At 56.9% G+C, this 17698-nt stretch overlaps 1 protein-coding gene across 5 annotated transcripts in view; it reads right to left on the bottom strand.

The window, feature by feature from the left end:
- The window catches only part of ABCG1 (ATP binding cassette subfamily G member 1), a 69914-nt gene that overhangs the window by 22663 nt on the left and 29553 nt on the right, over positions 1–17698 (bottom strand). The window contains exon 1 of one of the 5 annotated variants that reach the window (XM_072807067.1): positions 15324–17138. The exons of the other annotated variants lie outside the window; for them this stretch is intronic. Within the exon in view, the coding sequence (XP_072663168.1) occupies positions 15324–15360 (37 nt within the window). The 5' untranslated portion in view covers positions 15361–17138. Of the gene's footprint in view, positions 1–15323; positions 17139–17698 lie in introns of those variants that run through there. 5 annotated transcript variants of the gene reach the window in all.

Raw genomic sequence — 17698 nt, 5'->3', positions numbered from 1 at the left:
GACTGGACTCCCAGGGGAAGACGCCCCATCTGCAAACATTTTCTCCCTTCCTGAGAAACATCCTCAGAGCAGACCCTTCAACGATCACAACCACGCAAATGAAGCTTCTCACCTCCCGCAGCCAGTGGTTAGAGGGGCCCGAGAAGCACTCTGCGGACCCCTGGCTCTGGCCTTCCTCCCCGGGGGGCTGGCTGCATGCTCCCGGCACCCCCAAACCTGCAGGGCCCTGAGGCGTTCTTGCCGGGCCATCGATGCGTCTCTCACAGATGGGCGGCCTCCACGCCCCACCTGTCACCAGGCGCCACCTCGATTGGGACAGAGAGTCCCCGAGGATGCATTTCATCAGACAGAGAGCAGCGGAAGCAAAAGGCAGGAAGCCTGTGGCCCCGCGATCTGCCTCATTACGGAGAGCGGAGCGCAGCCGTCGCCTGGGGAGGGCTGACTGTCACCGGGTGGGAAGGGGCAGAGGAGCAAAGCACGCACGAGGTCTGGAGGAGGAGCTCACGTTCCTACCCCTGGGACGCGGGTGACTTAGGTCAGCAAACATGCACCAGAGCCTAGGGAGACCAGTGCATGGGGGGTTGGGACCCTAAGCGACAGCATCTGGGTTTTTCCCGTGGGGGACAGACACGAGGGCAAGTTAGGGAACGGCAGGGGCTTCTTTGCAAGCTCAAGCTCCCGGCGCGAGGGCCGTCGTCAGGGTCCCCGGGACCCGCATGACATCACCGAGGGAGCGCTAACGCTGGGCGCGCTTCTGTTTGCTCCTGGCCTCCTGGAGGCTCAGGTCAGGATCGGGGTTGCTCCTGAGCAAACCCTCCCTCAGGCTGTTCTCCTGAGAACCAGGAACCGCCTGAGGACGTGGGTGGGTCCCTGGGATGACCACAAGATGACCACAGGCCACCTGGAGGCCGAGGGCAGTCTGCTGGCCTGGGGTGGCCCTGCAACCCCGGGTTCTGAGAGGCTGTTTCCTCTCTGGGCAGGGCCTCGGGGCATCCCCTGACAGCACCTGGGCTGTCCCCTGGTGTTGGGGTGCACACGGCTCCTCACACAGGCTGCGATGCCCAGGGCCAGCACACCAGGGTGTGCATCAAGGGTCTGGGAGCGGTGGGGGCATCGAGCCCTTTCAAGGGGGATGGTGGGCCCCCGGGGGGTGTAGAGCCAGCGGCTGGGACTGTGCATCTGCCCATGAACCCCCGTGCTGGCCGCACGGAAGCACCATGAGGTCGGGCGAGGCTTGTGAGTCTCAAGACTCGTGTCCCAGGGAGGGACGCGGGCTCCCAGCATAACCTGAAAGAACAGGTGGCACGCGGTGGGCTGGCCGGCGGGGGGGGGGGGGGGGCCTCCCATGCGGGGCCTGTGTGGGGTCGGGCAGCGGACAGAGAAGGCCCAAGACCTGGCTCGGGGCTGTGCCTTCTAATATCAGAGGCCTGTTTTTCTTTAGAAACAGCAAACACGCATTTGGGATAGAAGGATCACAAAAGTGACGGCGGAAACAAGTCACCTGTCTGTCCCACTTCTGGACCTGGAGAGGTCCAAGTGCATACTCGGCAGTGGGGCGCTGGGTGTGGGGCTGGGGGACCCGGACCCGTTACAGTGGGTTTCGTGGGTGTCCCACACGTGCACGACTCCCTGTTTATGTAACAAAATCGTCCTTGGCAGCAGAGCCTTGCGCTTGTCCCGTTCTAGAAATTCAAAAGGGAGGTGCGGCGTCCCAACCCCCCGCCCTACTTCCCGCTCATGAGCTCGCCCAGCCCAGTTGGTGGCATCACGGAGGGGCTGCCTCTTTCCTCCTTTGGGTGCCCTGGGCGCGTGTTCACGTGGGTGCTTGTCCTGCTCCTGCCGGTCGGGGTGGTGATGCTCGCGGAGGTGGGGGTGGGGGGTCCCAAGCACGGAAACCAGAGGGAGGCAGGGCCCCGCAAGGCCCGTCAGCAGCCCTGTGGGGTGCGGGCAGCCGTCTCTACAACAGCCAGGTCAGAAGCCAAATCAAAACCCAGACAAGAGAGGGGAGGAGAGACAGACAGAGACAGAGACAGAGAGGACAGTGCCCCAGGTCGCTCCATCACGGGGTGGAACCTGCTCAGACACTGAGTCCTCCCATCTCAGAGGATGTTGGCAGGCTCTGTCGCTGCGACCCAGGTTAGCCAACAGTGCTTTAGGGACACAGGGTGTCTGTCACCACCTACAAGGTTCAGGGGACACACAGCAGCCTAACTTCAGTTGAGCGGCAGCGGCAGTGGGGGATGGGAGGGGAGTATAGAGGGAGGCAGGGATGGAGGGATGGGGTGAGGGGATGGGAGGGAGGGAGGCAAGGATGGAGGTGTGGGTCTGGAGAGGGAGGGAGGAAGGAGATCTAGGGTGGAGGGGGGTGGGAGGGAGGGACTAGGGGGTTTGCGCTCTACCTCTGCAGTGAACAAAATACCAGCCCCCAAAGGTGTCCCCGTCCTAATCCTTAGACTCTGTGGACTCTGTGTTACCTTGCAGACGGGATTAAGTTAAGGATCTTGAGAGGGAGACACAATCCTGGATTAACCAGCCGGGCTCAAACAATCACAGGGGTCTCTCTAAGGGAAAGAGGGCGGGCAGGTGGGGCAGAGGTGGCACAGGGATGCAGAGGTGGGGCTGAGGGATGCAGAGGTGGGGCTCAGGGATGCAGAGGTGGGGCGCAGAGATGCAGAGGTGGGGGCGCAGGGATGCAGAGGTGGGGTGCAGAGATGCAGAGGTGGGGGTGCAGGGATGCAGAGGTGGGAGGCGCAGGGATGCAGAGGTGGGGCACAGGGATGCAGAGGTGGGGGAGAGAGAGAAATCCGGGGATGCGGCGCTGCTGGCGGTGAAGATGCGGAAGGAGCCAGAGGCGAGGAGCGCAGGCACTGGAAGCTGGGAAAGGCCAGGAAAAGAGTCTTCCTTGAAGCCTCCAGAAGGAACGCAGCCATGACTTGGACTCCTGACACCCCAAACTTGAAGACAATCCGGGTGTGTTGTCTGGAGCCCCCGAGTCTGTAGCAGGGACACCCCTACACTCAGCCCGGCCCTGCCCACCCCAGCTCGCGCCCCGCCTGTGCCGGGGTGCTCCCTGGCGGGCCAGGCCCCTGGACGACGGGGGCGGGGGGGATGACGGGACTCCCCTCGGGGGTGCTGTGATGGAAACGCCAGCGAGGGGCAGCTTGGCGGCCGGCCTGCAGGGTGAGAAGGAAGCCCCGGGCTGTTCCAGAAGAGACGACCGCGGCCGTCTGGCGACTCTCCCGGAGGAAGCCATTCTAACGTTCGTGGGTAGTCCGCGTGGCACAAAGCCTGGTTAGCACACGTCCCCGGTGTAGACTCTTCGCAGCGAGGTCGAAGGAGCAGATTAAACGCTGCGCCATTAAATGCAAACAGGAAAACGAGGGGGGGCAGAGCCAGGCGCCAGGAGCAGCCCAGGGCCTCATCCCGCTGCACTCACCGCTGGGGAGCGGCCGCAGACAGGCCGCCCACTATTCTGGCCTCAGTTTCCCCAGGACGAAACCTCCCTCCGGCCCCAGAATCCTCTGGATGTGAGTCGCACGCAGCTTTCTTCTGCTGCACCACCCGATGGCAGCTGAGGTTCGCGCGCAGTTCCCGCTGAAGCGGCCCCGGGGTCCCGAGGCAGGGGACCCCCTGTGCACCCGCCATGCGCCCCGGGGTGGGGGTGGGGTGTCTGCTACTGCACCAGACCCAGGTCACCATCGTGCAGGGCCTGACGCAGCATCTTCCCTCAAGCTGAGCGGGGGGCTCATTTTACACAGACGTTCTCTGCCCCAAGCAAATTAAAGAGCCAGGTCATTAAACAGAGGACTATTTTGAAATACACGTGATTTTATTCTATTTCCCGGGTGACGTTTTGCACAGCTAACCCACGGGATCCTAGAGCTGGGGGCACGTTTTCCTGCTCTGCGAGGCAGGACTCGGGGAACCCGGTGCACGGCCCCTCGGGCCACACGCCACGCGATCCCCCGTCACGCGGAACGGCGCTCCGGGGACACTCGGTCTTCTCTGGCACGAGGCAGAAAGGTGGTCAGAAGCTCCCACCCCCCTGACGAAGACCAGCGCCGATTCCCAGAACACGAAAAGGACCCCGATCAGAAGATTGTGTGAGCTGGTGAGCACCGAGACGCTCCAGACCCTTCTCGATGCTTGGAAATGAGGAACAGCCTGTCAGTGGAGAGATGCGGGGCGGGGCATGGAGCCGTCATGTGGCTTCCGTGGCTCGGGTGTGGGTCCCGTGTTCCGATTGCTCCCGTCACCCCCAAAGTGTCAATGTCCCCTGTGCACGCCGATGCTGTGCATTTTTATCCGGTCTGCACGGAGCCGGTTTCGCCCGTGGGCGCCCTCAGTACGAAGCTCCAGTCTCAAGAACTCCTTGGGTAGCACGGTGGCCGGGACTTGGCGCCCCCTTGGCGGGGACGCACCTCTGGACCTGGCACATTTCATGGCCGGTTTAATCACATCCTAAAGTATATGCAAGTCTCCTTTGCCCCGAATTTAAACCCATTCCCATGAGGTCAGCGTCAGAGCGGCGGAGTGCCCCGCCGGGTAGTGCTGGCTACAGGCGCTGGTGGCCCCGGGTGACCGGCATGACCTGGGTGACGGGAAGTGGTGTCAGAGTTAGCATCCCCTCAGGGATCTCCGGGATGCTGACCCGCCGTCCTCTGTGGACTCGCGCCCAGCAGCTGAAGACCCCACTGGCCCGGAGGCGGAGACCCTGTCCTGCCAGCAACACTGTCAGCATCTTTCCGTGTAGCTGCCACGGGCCATTTGGGGGCTAAGCCCTCCGCACGTCACCGAATCTGCCTCGGTGGCCACAGCAGCCCTGGGAGGGAGGTCCTGGCACAGGCCTAGGGACTCGCCCAGGACACCCAGGGAGGAAGCGTCCACGTCCACACCCGGGCCAGGTCAGGGCCAGCCCATCCCCCAGGGTTGCTACCTCTCCGGAGGGGGCAGGGGGCACCCGGGCGCCCAGGTCCCTGCCAGCGCACCTTGGGGGCCGCGGCACACGGGCCAGAGGACAAACTTGCCGTATGACCAAAGTTCTCAAAGACTGGCTGCGATCCTTCCCTCAAATCCTCTGCAGAATCAGGCAGGCAGGCTACGGACGCAGCACGCAAGGAGGAGACCAGTGGGAAGCACCGTTTCTGTGACGCTGAAGAGCAGGAATTGGGGGAACGTGGAGGCTTTTAGGTGAAAGCGGGGCCACCCCCTCCCCAAAGCAGGGAAGAGCTCAAGCCGAGGTTAGAAGGAAAGAACAGCACAGGACAAACAGGAACAGAGGTCGGAGTCCCTGAGGGTCCCCTGGGTCTCCTGTGAGACCCCGGCGCCGGGTGGGGGGCACAGGGGCTCACTCAGCAATTCTGACCCCGGCTCAACTTCCTGGGCCCTCTCTACCGTCCCCGTAATTCCCATCGGCAAGAGCCCTCACGGCGAGGACCTGCCGCGCACGCTCGGCACACACCCTGCAGGCACGTGCACCGTGCATGCACATACCATGTACATACACACCATGCATGCACACACTTTGCAAACACACGCACACACCACGCATGCACGCACTGTGTACACACACACCATGCATGCATACACTGTACACACACGCACACACCACGCATGCACGCACCATGTACACACACACCATGCATGCATACACTGTACACACATGCGCACACCATGCATGCACACACCGTGTACACACACACCATGCACGCACACACCATGTACATATAGCACACACCATGCATGAACACACCGTGTACACACATGCACACACCATGCATGCACACACCATGTACACACACGCACACACCATGCATACACACACCGTGTACATACAGCACACAGAATGCATACACGCACCATGTACACACACGCAGACACTATCCATTCATGCATCATGTACTCACGTGTGCACACCACACATACACATGCCCCAAGGCCCACCACACACACACGCACGCACACATGCACATCCCACCACGTACACACTGCACACTCACACACTCCGCACCCACGCCAGCCAGTTAATTAGACCGCTGGCAGCACGGCAGCCCTGCCCCAGCGCAGGGACTAAAAACATAGCTGGGAGTCATTTACATCTGCCTGTCAGGCCTGAAGCAGTTTTTGTCACCATGTTATTTTTATACTTCTAAAAGCAGAACTGGTCTTTTTCACACGCTTCTAAACCTGGCTAGAACAATGAAGAAAAAAAACCCTTCTGATTATTCAAATGATGCCAAAAGTGCCAGTAGCGGTGCCAAATAATCTCCAAGTGTCACATCATGCTCCGCTGAAAACACAGCAGTACCTGGTTTCTGCACCCACGTCGTAACTTCTCTCTGGAGGACGATGTTTGTAAGATAAGCCCTGCTGCACACCTCCCTCCTCCTCCTCCCCTTCCCCCTCCCTCCTCCCCTCCCCTCTCTCCCTCCTCCCCCTCTCCTCTCCCTCCTCCCCCTCCGCTTCCTCTCCCTCCCCTCTCTCCCTCCTCCCCCTCTCCTCTCCTTCCTCCCCCTCCGCTTCCTCTCCCTCCTCTCCTTCCCTCCTCCCCTACCTGCTCCCCTCCCCCTTCCTCTCCCTCTTCCCCTCCCTCTCCCTCCCCTTTCCTCTCCCTCCTCCCCGCTCTCCTCTCTCTCTCCCTCTTCCTCTCCCTCCCCCTTCCTCTCCCTCCCCTTCCCTCCTCCTCTCTCTCTTCCCCTTCCTTTCCCATCCTGTCCCCTCCTCCCCTTCCCCACCTCTCTCCCCCTTCTCCCCACAACTACTCTTGGCCCCAGAGCTAAAAGCACCTCTTCTTGAAAACTGACTCTCACTCTCCAGACCCCTTCCTCTTCCACCTCCAAGAGTAACCTCAAGGCAAAAAGGACAAAAGTCCATATTCCTACACATCCGGCCACGTCATTTCTACCCTACCTGCTTCTTCCCTCAATCTTAAGGGACTTCGCACCCACGACTCAGTTTTCCTTATTAAGTGGCAAAGCCACACCCACAGACCAGACCTCTTTCCCCTTTTCTGTGCACCTTTGGAAACACTAAGGGGGCTTTTGAGTTGAGAGCAGGAGCAGGGGCCAGGCCAGGGCAGCTGGGCTTAGTAATAGGAACAAGGGAGATGAGCAAGAGCCTCTCATAAAATGAGGACATGACCACGTGTCTCTAAACCGTGCAAGCGGCTCGTCACCCCCTCTGCCACCCCTGTGAGTGATGGGGCAGCAGGTCCAGTTCCACTTCAGAACAGCACTGCGACCTGTGTTCCACTGGACTAGGACCATCTAACACCAACACCGGACTCACAACCGTCTCGCGAGTGATAGCAGCCAAAGCTTGCGGAGGCCTGGCCCCTGGGTGCGACTTGAATGGGCTCCAAGGGTCGCCAGGCCACAGTTCAGGATGCCTCTCCACCCTTTCTTCCTTAGGGCCTCTCTGCATCATCATCTGGGTTCTGTGGTCTCCCTCACAATCCACGTCTGTCCGTCTGCCACCCCAGCCCCGGGCCCTCCCGGGTGCCCCCTCTCCCTGGCTCCTCGTTTTTTCTGCCTGCTTGGGCCTAAGTATTTGAAACTGCGATGCCAGCAAATTCCATGAGAGACGGTGCTCAGTGTCCCGCAAGCGCCCCGGGGGAGCACATGCCATCACCCTCCGCACTCCCCCAGTCTCCTGCCCCATCAGTAAGGCGGGCTGCAAGCCCATCCTCTTGAAACATTCCTGCACAAGCAGGGTCCCTGCCGGCCCCTCAAAGCCGAGTTACTCTGCAGCCTCAGAGGAAGCAGAGCGTCTGGGGCCACTCAGCAGAGTCGCTAAAATGCCGGTTCCCTGTCCTGCCCTGGAAGCCAGTCATGGCACCAAGGGTGTTGGACCGGGTCTCTACAGCTTTATAGCACCCACATTCTCTGCCGACAGGCCCCACTTCTGACCCCAGCGTCTCCCACGGGAGTAGCGACCGGCCCTTGACTCAGGGCACAGTGGATGCACTCCCTGGGGACCAGCCTCCCCAAGGCTGGGACCCGGACTTTAGATGCCCCAACCGCATCCTGAAGCCCCTGCTCCATCCATCCTGTGTGACGCTGCTGCACGCGGGCATGCAGGGACTGCGGGAGACGGAGCGTCGCGGGGCAGCCCACCGTGAATTACTCAGGATGGGGAACGTAATTACGAAAATCACTCAGATGGGGAAAGAAGCAAACTCATGCAAAGCTCTTCCTTGCATGGCCCCACCAAATAGCGGATTCCCAGCCTCTGAACCTCGCTGGCTGCCACCACCACCCGCCTCGGATGACATGGGGAAGAGGGCTTCCCTCCAAATGACTTCCCAGGCCCTTCCCCAAAGTGGGTTAAGACCCAAGTCATGAACCTCAAAGCCCCGAAGAAAGGCCCTCTGGAGGCCCATGAAGGGGCTGCGGTGGTGAGGACGGTGCTCACGGCAATGGCCCGCGCTTACAAGGCCTGCTGGGCCCCGCACCCTGCTACCCTCCCACCCGTACTAACTTACCTGATTCCCACACCACCCGGCATGTGATGTGCTTTAAAGCCCCCATTTCATGCATGAGAAAATTGAGCCGGGGAGAGCTAAATGACTTGCCCTGGGCCCCGCAGCCAGCAGGGGGGAAGCCGGAGCTTAAACCACGCATGCACGCAGCCTGGTCCAGAGTCCACCCAGGATGCAACCCTCACTCCCCAACGCAGATGGCGCATTTGTGAGGTGCTGGGAGGATAGAGAAATAAATACACGTGCACCCACCCCCCAGCCGAGGAAACAAGCACAGCGCCAGCCGTACCCCCGGCCTGCCTGGTGCCCCCACACTCTCTGTGGGGCCACATCCACCCCGCTACCCCGAGATCTAAACACTGTGGGAGCTCAGGGGGCTGTCCAGGCGGCTCCGACCCCTTTCTTTTCTGGGGATCTGGCCTCATTACACATCTGTCCTCCACCCCTGCTTCTTCACCTGGTACAGATGCCCACCCCGCTGTGCTCCTGGTTCCTAGAACATTTCCTGCGCATCACTCCTGCCTCCCACAACCCCCTGCCCTGGGTCAATGTAAACTCCTCCAGGACCACGCTTTATTTACATTTTCCTTCCCAAGACTTAGCAAAAATAGTTTGCTCATAACAGATCATTAACAAGAAATTTGTTCAGCGATGAGTAGATTCTTTATCCCCCCATCATGAAAATGGGGGGGGGGGAAATTCATGCATTTTCTACCCTGAAAATTACTCAGATGGGGAAAGAAGCAAACTCATCAAGAAGCAGAAAAAGCGTTGGCCAGAAATTGTTTCTCGAGAGTGTATAACACTTCACATTTCTTCCCGTGGACATTCCTGTCTAATTTAAGGTAGAACAGGGTTTTCCTCATGTAGTTTAAATATATATATTTTTTAGATTTTATTCATTTATGCATGAGAGACACAGAGAGAGAGAGAGAGAGAGAGAGGCACAGAGACACAGGCAGAGGGAGAAGCAGGCTCCAAGCAGGGAGCCCGACAACCTCGTGTAGTTTAAAAATCATGGTCAAGGGACACCTGAGTGGCTCAGTGGTTGAGCATCTGCCTTTGGCTCAGGGCATGACCCCGGGGTCCTGGGATCGAGTCCCGCATCAGGTTCCCCGCAGGGAGGCTGCTTCTCCCTCTGCCTGTGTCTCTCATGAACAGATAATTAAAATCTTTTTTTAAAAAATCATGGTCAAGTTCCCCATCTTGCAATCCTAGACTTTTGCTTATTTATTATTTGAAAAAAAATTTTTTTTTTCTTATCCTAAGCTCGTTATATGAGGCTTTGGTGCTGAAAGTAGAGTCAATGATGTCTCACCTTCTCACTCAGAACAAAAGAAATGAAGGCATGAGATATAAATACAGATGTGGCAGGGATAGTGTTTGATCTCAAAGGCTGATTTATCTTTAATCAAGCTGTGCCAGCCCAGGCCTTGGTTTTCTAGAAGATTGGATTCCGCGTATCTTCACAGACTCTTCCCCTGGCTTAAGAAGAAACACATACAAACACAACCATCTATGTACGTGTTACGCACACCAGCACGAATGCCACCGCGTGCCACTGGGTCTTGAAATGACATCTCTTACATTCTGTAAGGCAAAATTACAAAAAAGAAACTGAAAAAAACCTCATGAGACAGTTCATTCCTTTACATCAGGGAGTTTACGCCGTGAGTGACCATCTTCTCCTGACCCCACAGCTCTGTGTATGCTTTTTTGCAGGGAACTGAGGTTATTTTATGAAAATATTCATTAACGGGTAATTCATTAGCGCAGCTTTATTGTTTTGCCAGTATCAAAACTAGAGTTAAGTTCTGTCCTCCCCCCTTGGTAATCCCTTTATCTACACAGAATGCCTAGAGGCAGCTGGAGAAGACCACAACTTCCCACTCCCTTCTAATCCTTAGGATTTTAAAACCCCAATGCAACAGCTTCTTTATAAGTCAAGCTTATCCACAAGCCAACAGAAAGACTCAAGTTTTCATGTAAATCCCATTTCCTTTGGTTCTTCCATCTATGAAAAGTCTTCCGAAAGTCTTCGGGTCCTAAAGGTTTGCTCCATCCTACATACTTTTGGTTGTGGCATCAACTATTCTGTGGCAGGGAAGCAGCTGCCATGTAAACAGCCCCTTCAGCACAGAGGCAAGAAGTCTTGGGATGGCCCCGCTCATGCTCCAACCATTAGGACCACTTCTGAGTTCCAAGGATAATTTTTAAAATTCATGAATTACAATCCTGCGATTCAGAATCCACCATCTGTGAGACGAAGACGCTCGGGTTCTTTGCCAAAAAGGGAGCGGGGATTGCAGAGTAAGGCAGCAGTCTACGGGGAATGCAGTGCAGACGAGAACAAGGTTTGGAGGGCTTGTAGATGCGCCGATTTATTGGCAAAGCAATGACGGTGGCAGCCGTGTTTCTTCTTGGGTCCCTAGAGCTGGTGCGGAGGATTTTGGAAATGTGACCTTATTCTGATCGAGTATTACCAAATACCGACAAATGGCTCAGGTAGCCTGGTGTTGGAGCCCTGCAAGGGGTGGGGGGCAAGGAGCCACTTGGGGTCCCATGGCCCATCCTGTAGACCCACCAACCCCCCATATCTACTCTGGCCTCGCTTCTCCCAAGCAGGCCAAGCTCAGGCTCCAGCCGCTGCAAACGATTTTGCTGCTCACAGGGATGTTTTAGCCAGAAGAGAACAAATTTTTCCACCGGGTGTTATACTATATGTTGGCAAATTGAATTTAAATTTTGAAAAAAATGCAAAAAAATAAAAAATAAAATAAAATGCAAAAAAAAAAAAAAGGCAATTTTTCCATGAGTCAAGGATAAAGCAGATTTACAAAGAAAGAGAATGGGCAGGTTGGAAGCGTCCTCCTCTGGGCTCTCCCACCGCCTCGGACCAGGGCCTGCGGTCCTGCGGCAGATCCAGGTCCCAGGTCCCAGGTCCCAGGTCCCAGGTCCCTTCACGCGGCCCTCTTCCCAGATTTCACGGTGGAATTGGCCCCGTGGAGAAATCCAACAGTGATAGAGATCGAAACAGCCTTATCTGGGGGCTTGAACAGATTTTACAAATAAGCAGGACGAAACTCTTCTTTATCTCACACAGTGAGCACGTGTGCACTTGCGCACTTGCACGGGTGCGCACACACGGTATCTAAACTATCGTTCTCTGGATCAGATGGAGATAAAAACACAGCGTGCATTCTCTTAAGTAGGAAAAATAAAAATTGCTGAATCCAGGCATTCCTGCCCTGTCACCCGGCATCCAGAAGCCTGCTGTGCCTGCAGAGATGTCTGGGAGGACGGTGAGTTTTACTCCCCAGTGGAAGGGAGGGGATGGACAGGCTCCCTCAGGCCACATGGGGGCTCAGAAGCCTGGGCACCTACGTCTGCACACCTCCCACCCTCCTAGGTCCCCAGGGAGGCCCAGCGGGTGCTCTGGAGCTGCTGAGATCCTGACAGCCCTCGAGCCTGGCCCCCTTGGCCTCCCCCACCCCCTCGGGCCTCCAGCGGAAGTGTGGCCAAGGCCATTCCCTGTGCCCGCCTCACAGGTCAGTGTGGCTCTCCAGCGGCAAACGGCTCCTCTGTGTTTTAATTCAACGGTTCTCAAAGTGAGGTCCCTGGATCAGCAGTTATCGGCGTCACCCACATTCACGGGACATGTCGGTTCTCGCCTGCCACCACGTTGCATCATTCTCTCCGGATGGGGATGGGCCACCTGCGTTCCCTGAGCCTGGGGACACTCTGGTGCTCACTCAGGTTTGGGGCCCCTGCTCTGACAGCCTCACGTCACATCAGCTCCTGGAGACGTGAACAAACACAGGCTGCCCCGTCCGTCAGCTCTGTGCTGTGGGCCATGTGGATAACAAAAGAGCTAAAAAAAAAAAACCCAGATGGGGGCATTCTTTATAAAAAGAAAAATAAAGATTTTAATGGCCAAAAAGGAAAAGAAAAAAAGAGCTGGAGAAAAGGAAGACGCCCCAAAAGGTCGGTGTTCTCACAGCACCCCCCACACCCCGTTTACGTGCATCCTTAGTTCCCCCGCCCGGTCCTGGGAGGCAGACATCCATGCTCTTACCCACCACACACCCTGCCTCTTGCACTGCAGCTTTTAAAAAGCCAACATGCCCTAATGGAAACCCAGAAAGTCAAAATAGAGTAGTAAGACCAGCACACGCTTTGATCATTTTGCTTAAAAGGAAATGCACCCGCGTCTGCCTCCACACTGGCCCTGTGTTTCTTAGAAATTCATCTCATCCTTCTGGGCTTCCAACCACAGGTGAGCCAGGGAAACCCGTAACCGAGCACCACGGGGCATTCTTAATGCAGCGGGATTTCCTAAGAAACAGGGCACCGTGACGGAAGCCCTACAGATTTTCAAAGCCCCACCAGAAACACAGGCCCGACACGTCCTCCCTCTTCGGGTAACAAACAAGCTCACTGAGGTGAGAACGAAGAATGTCCAAATTGCACCCTGAAAACAGGGCTTTAGGGCACAGGTGTGGGGGAGGTGAACATTTGGATGTAGAGAGCTGGCGAAATATGGCCATGGCCGTGGGCCTGGGCGGTCGCAGGATCTGCTTCACGTGATGAAGGGTGAAGAGGAGGAGCGTGGGGGTCAGCCAGGCTGGCCTTGATGCCGGGGTCTCAGTGGTCCCCGCCAGAGCGTCGAGGGGACGTGGACTCGGTGCCCCACGTGGTATTGGGGACATGGCAAGGCAGATCCTGCCACCACCCTCCTGTTGTACCCACACCGGGTGCTTCGCCACCCAAGGGGGTACACAGCACTCCCAGCCTCCTTCTGAGACAAGACCTACACCCTGTGACCCTGGGTGTCCCCGCGGCTCCCCTCCCCTCTCCGGAGCTCGCAGGTGTGACATGTCATGTACCGTGACGACGAACCAGTTCTCCTGCTCTTATTTTAAAGCCTAAGATTTTACCCCAAACATACTTTTACAATGATAACCAAACAGCTTTGATCCATCCTACGGATTCTAGGCTACTATGATTATTTTATTATATCACATAAAAAAACATTTGTAGGGCAGCCCGGGTGGCTCAGCAGTTTAGTGCTGCCTTTGGCCCAGGGCATGATCCTGGGGACCCAGGATCGAGTCCTACATCGGGCTCCCTGCGTGGAGCCTGCTTCTCCCTCTGCCTGTCTCCCTGCCTCTCTCTCTCTCTGTGTGTCCCTTATGAATAAATAAATAAAATCTTTTTAAAAAATGCATAAAGATCGTAGCTACTATTTATTGAACATTGCATGTTTGCGGGGGCGCCTGAGGGGACTCAATCAGTCAAACATCCGACTCGGTTTCAGCTCAGGTCACGATCTCAGGGTCATGGGATCGAGCCCAGTGTGGGACTCCATGCTCAGCAGAGAGTCTGCTTGGGATTCTCTTTCCCCTCCCCCCCAATAAAAAAAAAATCTTTAAAAAAAAACAAAACACTGCATGTTGGGCACAGCGCTTCCTATACATAAAGTTATTGGATCCAATGACATGGATATGACGATGGTGGTGGTAATGACGGCCTTGTACAGAGAAGCCAAGTAAGTCACCCCGCTGCCCAGGCGGTAGGGAGCAGAGCCCGGCCTCAGACACACACTTGCTTATTCTGGAGTCTGCATTCCCAAGCCCGTCCTCCTCCACAGAGTGCGTGTGGCTAGAAGGTGCTGGATCTGCAGTTCTTTTATTAAAAGAAAGAGAAAGAGAATGAAAGAAGATTCTAACTAAGCCCCGTGTATAATTCAATTCATCTTAACCTTCACCTTGTTACACGTTCCCTTATGACTCAAAGGAAAGAATATGCATTTTTTTTTTTGTACAAAACCAACGTAACAGGATTTCACATTTAATGTCTACAAATCCAAGAACAAGATCCACATGCTGGTGATGTAACCACCACGCTGAGACCCTGGCCCATCACCAGCCTGAGAGGCCGCCGGCCCACCACGGCTGCCTGTGCGCGAGCAGTGGGCACGACGTCCTTAATTTGCAGCCATGAAAACCTAGCCACAGACTAACACGCACAGCGCCTGATAGCATCTCACACTCTCCTAAGATAACCCACATGAACCTCGCCCCTGAGCCAAATTCTGAAGTGTAATGTTGCTGGGAACATGGTTCCTACGGTGGAAATTTCCATCCAGTCACTACAGTGTAGACACTTTGATGTCAACAGTCTCAGCAAGGCAACCCGCATCAGCCGGCGAGCTGAAAGTTCTTGAAAGACCCCCCCATGCCCAGAAATAGTGGAACGTCTGCCTATCTCATCCATGGAAGCGCACAAGCCGTAATTAAACAAGCTATTTATCCACATCCCTGAAATGGTGGGGTCAGTCCTGATAGTAATGATAAGCGGGAAGCCCGGGACACAACTCCAAGATGCTTGTTAATGGTCTTCCTCGGACAGGGCAGAGTCCAGGGCGTTGGGACACGAGATCGTGGGTCCCCGGGGAAGGGAGGGCTCTCTGTGCTGCCGGGCCAGAGGACCTCGTCGCTCCAAGCCACAAGAGAACGGTAAGGAGAGCTTCCCGTGTGGATGCTGGGAAGACAACACGCTGGTATCCTTGTTCCCATGTCTGAGTAACATCCTCCAGGAAGCCAAGAACGCGAAAGCCAGCACCTGGGCAAAGCCTGACCCACAGCATGAAATGCACTCCGCCCTACTGGGTGCCACTCCTGGCGTGGGGCAAGCCTCAGCCACCCCCTACTCCAACCTCCTGAGGATGGTACGCCCCTCAGCCCACTCTGCAGATGTGCAAACTGAGGCCCAGAGCCACAGGCTCATAAAGGGTGGAGCCAGGGTCCAAGGGCAGGCTTCCCGCCCCAGAATCCAGACTTACCACCACCGAGTCCTCCACCACCTGCCAGCCTCCCCATCTGGGATGCTATTGGGTGAGGCCCGGGGCTGGGCTGACCCAAGGAAACGGCAGGCAGCCCCTCCTCCTGGGTGGGTCGGCCAGAGGTGGCTCGTGAGCTCCACACGGCAAGGGAAGATCCAAGTTTTCCATCTCCTTGAGGCTCCTGCCTTCCTGAGATCTCTTCCAGGGTGAACGCATGCTCCTCTACCGTGACCTAGGCTTTTTTGCCCTTCCATTCATTCAATTGGCAGTGGGTGCCCAGTGTGCCGGGCCCCGGGCAGGACCACAGGGGTAAGGGGTAACGACATAGCTCCTGTCCAGAAGCTGAGAAAAAGAAAACCACAAAGTCATGTGCTGAGTGCCAGACCATGGGGGCAGACGGGTATGGAGACGCGAGCCGCAGAGGTAAGGATGGGTGAAGAAGGAACGCCTTCACGCCCTGGGGTCCTGGCAGGGCGCACGGTGCAGGAAAAGACCACGCAAACACCGTGAGCAGCTCTGCGCCTGCAGGGTGGCTTCAGAGGAAAGAGGCTGGAGACAAGCAGGAGGAGGCCCAGGGAGAGCCCTTTCGGGGCCTACCCAATACCCAAAGCGAGAAGCACAGAACATTCCCATGAAGAGAGAAAGAGACAAGATGATGGCGATCGTCCTCCTCTCCGAGCAGATAGAGATGAGAGGCCCGAAAAGTTGGGATGCGCGCAGGGCACGTGGCACATTCCCAACAACTTGAGGGAAGCAGGATCAGACGCCCGTGGTTAGAAGGCTCACTGCTGGCACCACTGGAGACGTAAGCACCTTCTGGACCGTCCGCTATGCAGGTCTCAGAAAGAGGAAACCCGCAAGCTGCCTCTGCAAGGACAATGGGGGTTCTGATGTGTGGGCTCCCCACCTTCCAAGCAGACGTTTGTGTCTGGTGTGATCTTACATCCCCAACACGCATTGCTCCTGTTCGTAATAACGGCACGTCCCAGTAATCATGAAGGTGCACCCTGCTTCTGTTTGCAAATCCTCAAGAAGAGGGGAAACTAGGGTAATGAAACTTCCCCACCACCGCCTCTTACTTCCTGTATTCCATCTTCAGCTCAGAGAACCTCGGAGACTTGGCAACTCTGGAGGTCTCTATGCAAGTTCACAAAAATGTCAACGCCAGTGTCACAAAACCAAACAAGCGACCTGGTAAAACCCAAGACTGTGAAGAAAATCGTGAATCCTTGGCCTCCTCCCATTGGGTCGGGAACCCAAAAGGTTGACTAAAGCATCAAGTGATGGTGTTTAGTGGTTCATAACACACGGAAATGAAGCCCGAAGGAACCAGAGCAGCAGGCATCTGGAGGAGGCCCCGTTCCCCGGGGGAGGGTGAAGCCCGGCACCCAGTTCCACCGGGGCGTTCCCAGGTCCACCTGTGGAAATTAGGTCTATCATCACATTTGTGGGGTCACCAAAAAGCGTGCACTAGATGCTCCAGAAAACACACGGCCACTTGGGCTATTTTCTCCTTGCCTCAGTGACACGCCGGGGATGGAAGTGACTCAGCAGGGCAGCAGCTGCCTGGCAGCCTGGCCCTGGGGATTCCAGCCGGCTTACTGCATCCCCGCTTCTTCGGATTCCTAAGGGGGAATTCCAGGATTGCAAAGGCCGCCCTGGTCATTTTTAAACGCTGACTGACATAGGGAGGGCGCCAGGGTGTCAGGGCTGGGGCTGGGTGCTTCCTCGCCCAACCTGCTGGGCCCCACCCTGAGCACTTCACCCCGCAGGTGAGCCTCAAACAAAAGGCGCCCGAGAACCTTTTATAGGGATTCAGAAGTCTGTTGTCTCCAAGGGGACGACCTCCTGGCGCCACCTTCCACTTTAAATAGAAGTCTGGAAAATTCGTGAGCCCTGGCCGGGCTGATGAAAGCTCACAAGGGCGCAGACAGGACGCGGGACGCCCGCGGGTTCCCTGTGGATGGCCTTCCTGAAGGTCCCTGTGCTGTCCCCACTCCGGAGAAGCCTCCCGGTTATGCTTAGCCGGGCACCAGAATCATAATCATCGGGTAAAGATTCTCTGCATTCACCAGGTGCATTTTGCTGCATTTTGGCTCCGGAGTAAAATCAGGCTCCCGGGCAGGAGCGCGCGCTGCCCGGGTGCAGGGGGAGCCAGCCCCGGGGTCCCGGGAGCACCAGCCGCCGGGCCGGGGTGGGGTGCAGGGAGCCCCGGGCGCCCCAGGGCCGCAGCATCCCACCCGCGCCCCCTCCGCCCGCGCTTAGCAACAGCGCCCCGAGCGCAGCCAATCGCGCGGCGCCGCCGAGGTTACCCGCGAGCGTTGACCGCGAGTAACCCCGGCGCGGGCGGCGGCGGCGGCGGCGGGGCGGCCACT

This window comes from Canis lupus, chromosome 30 (genome assembly GCF_048164855.1).
Source record: "Canis lupus baileyi chromosome 30, mCanLup2.hap1, whole genome shotgun sequence".
NCBI classification, from domain to species: domain Eukaryota; kingdom Metazoa; phylum Chordata; class Mammalia; order Carnivora; family Canidae; genus Canis; species Canis lupus.
This window is presented reverse-complemented; position numbering and strand designations above follow the sequence as displayed.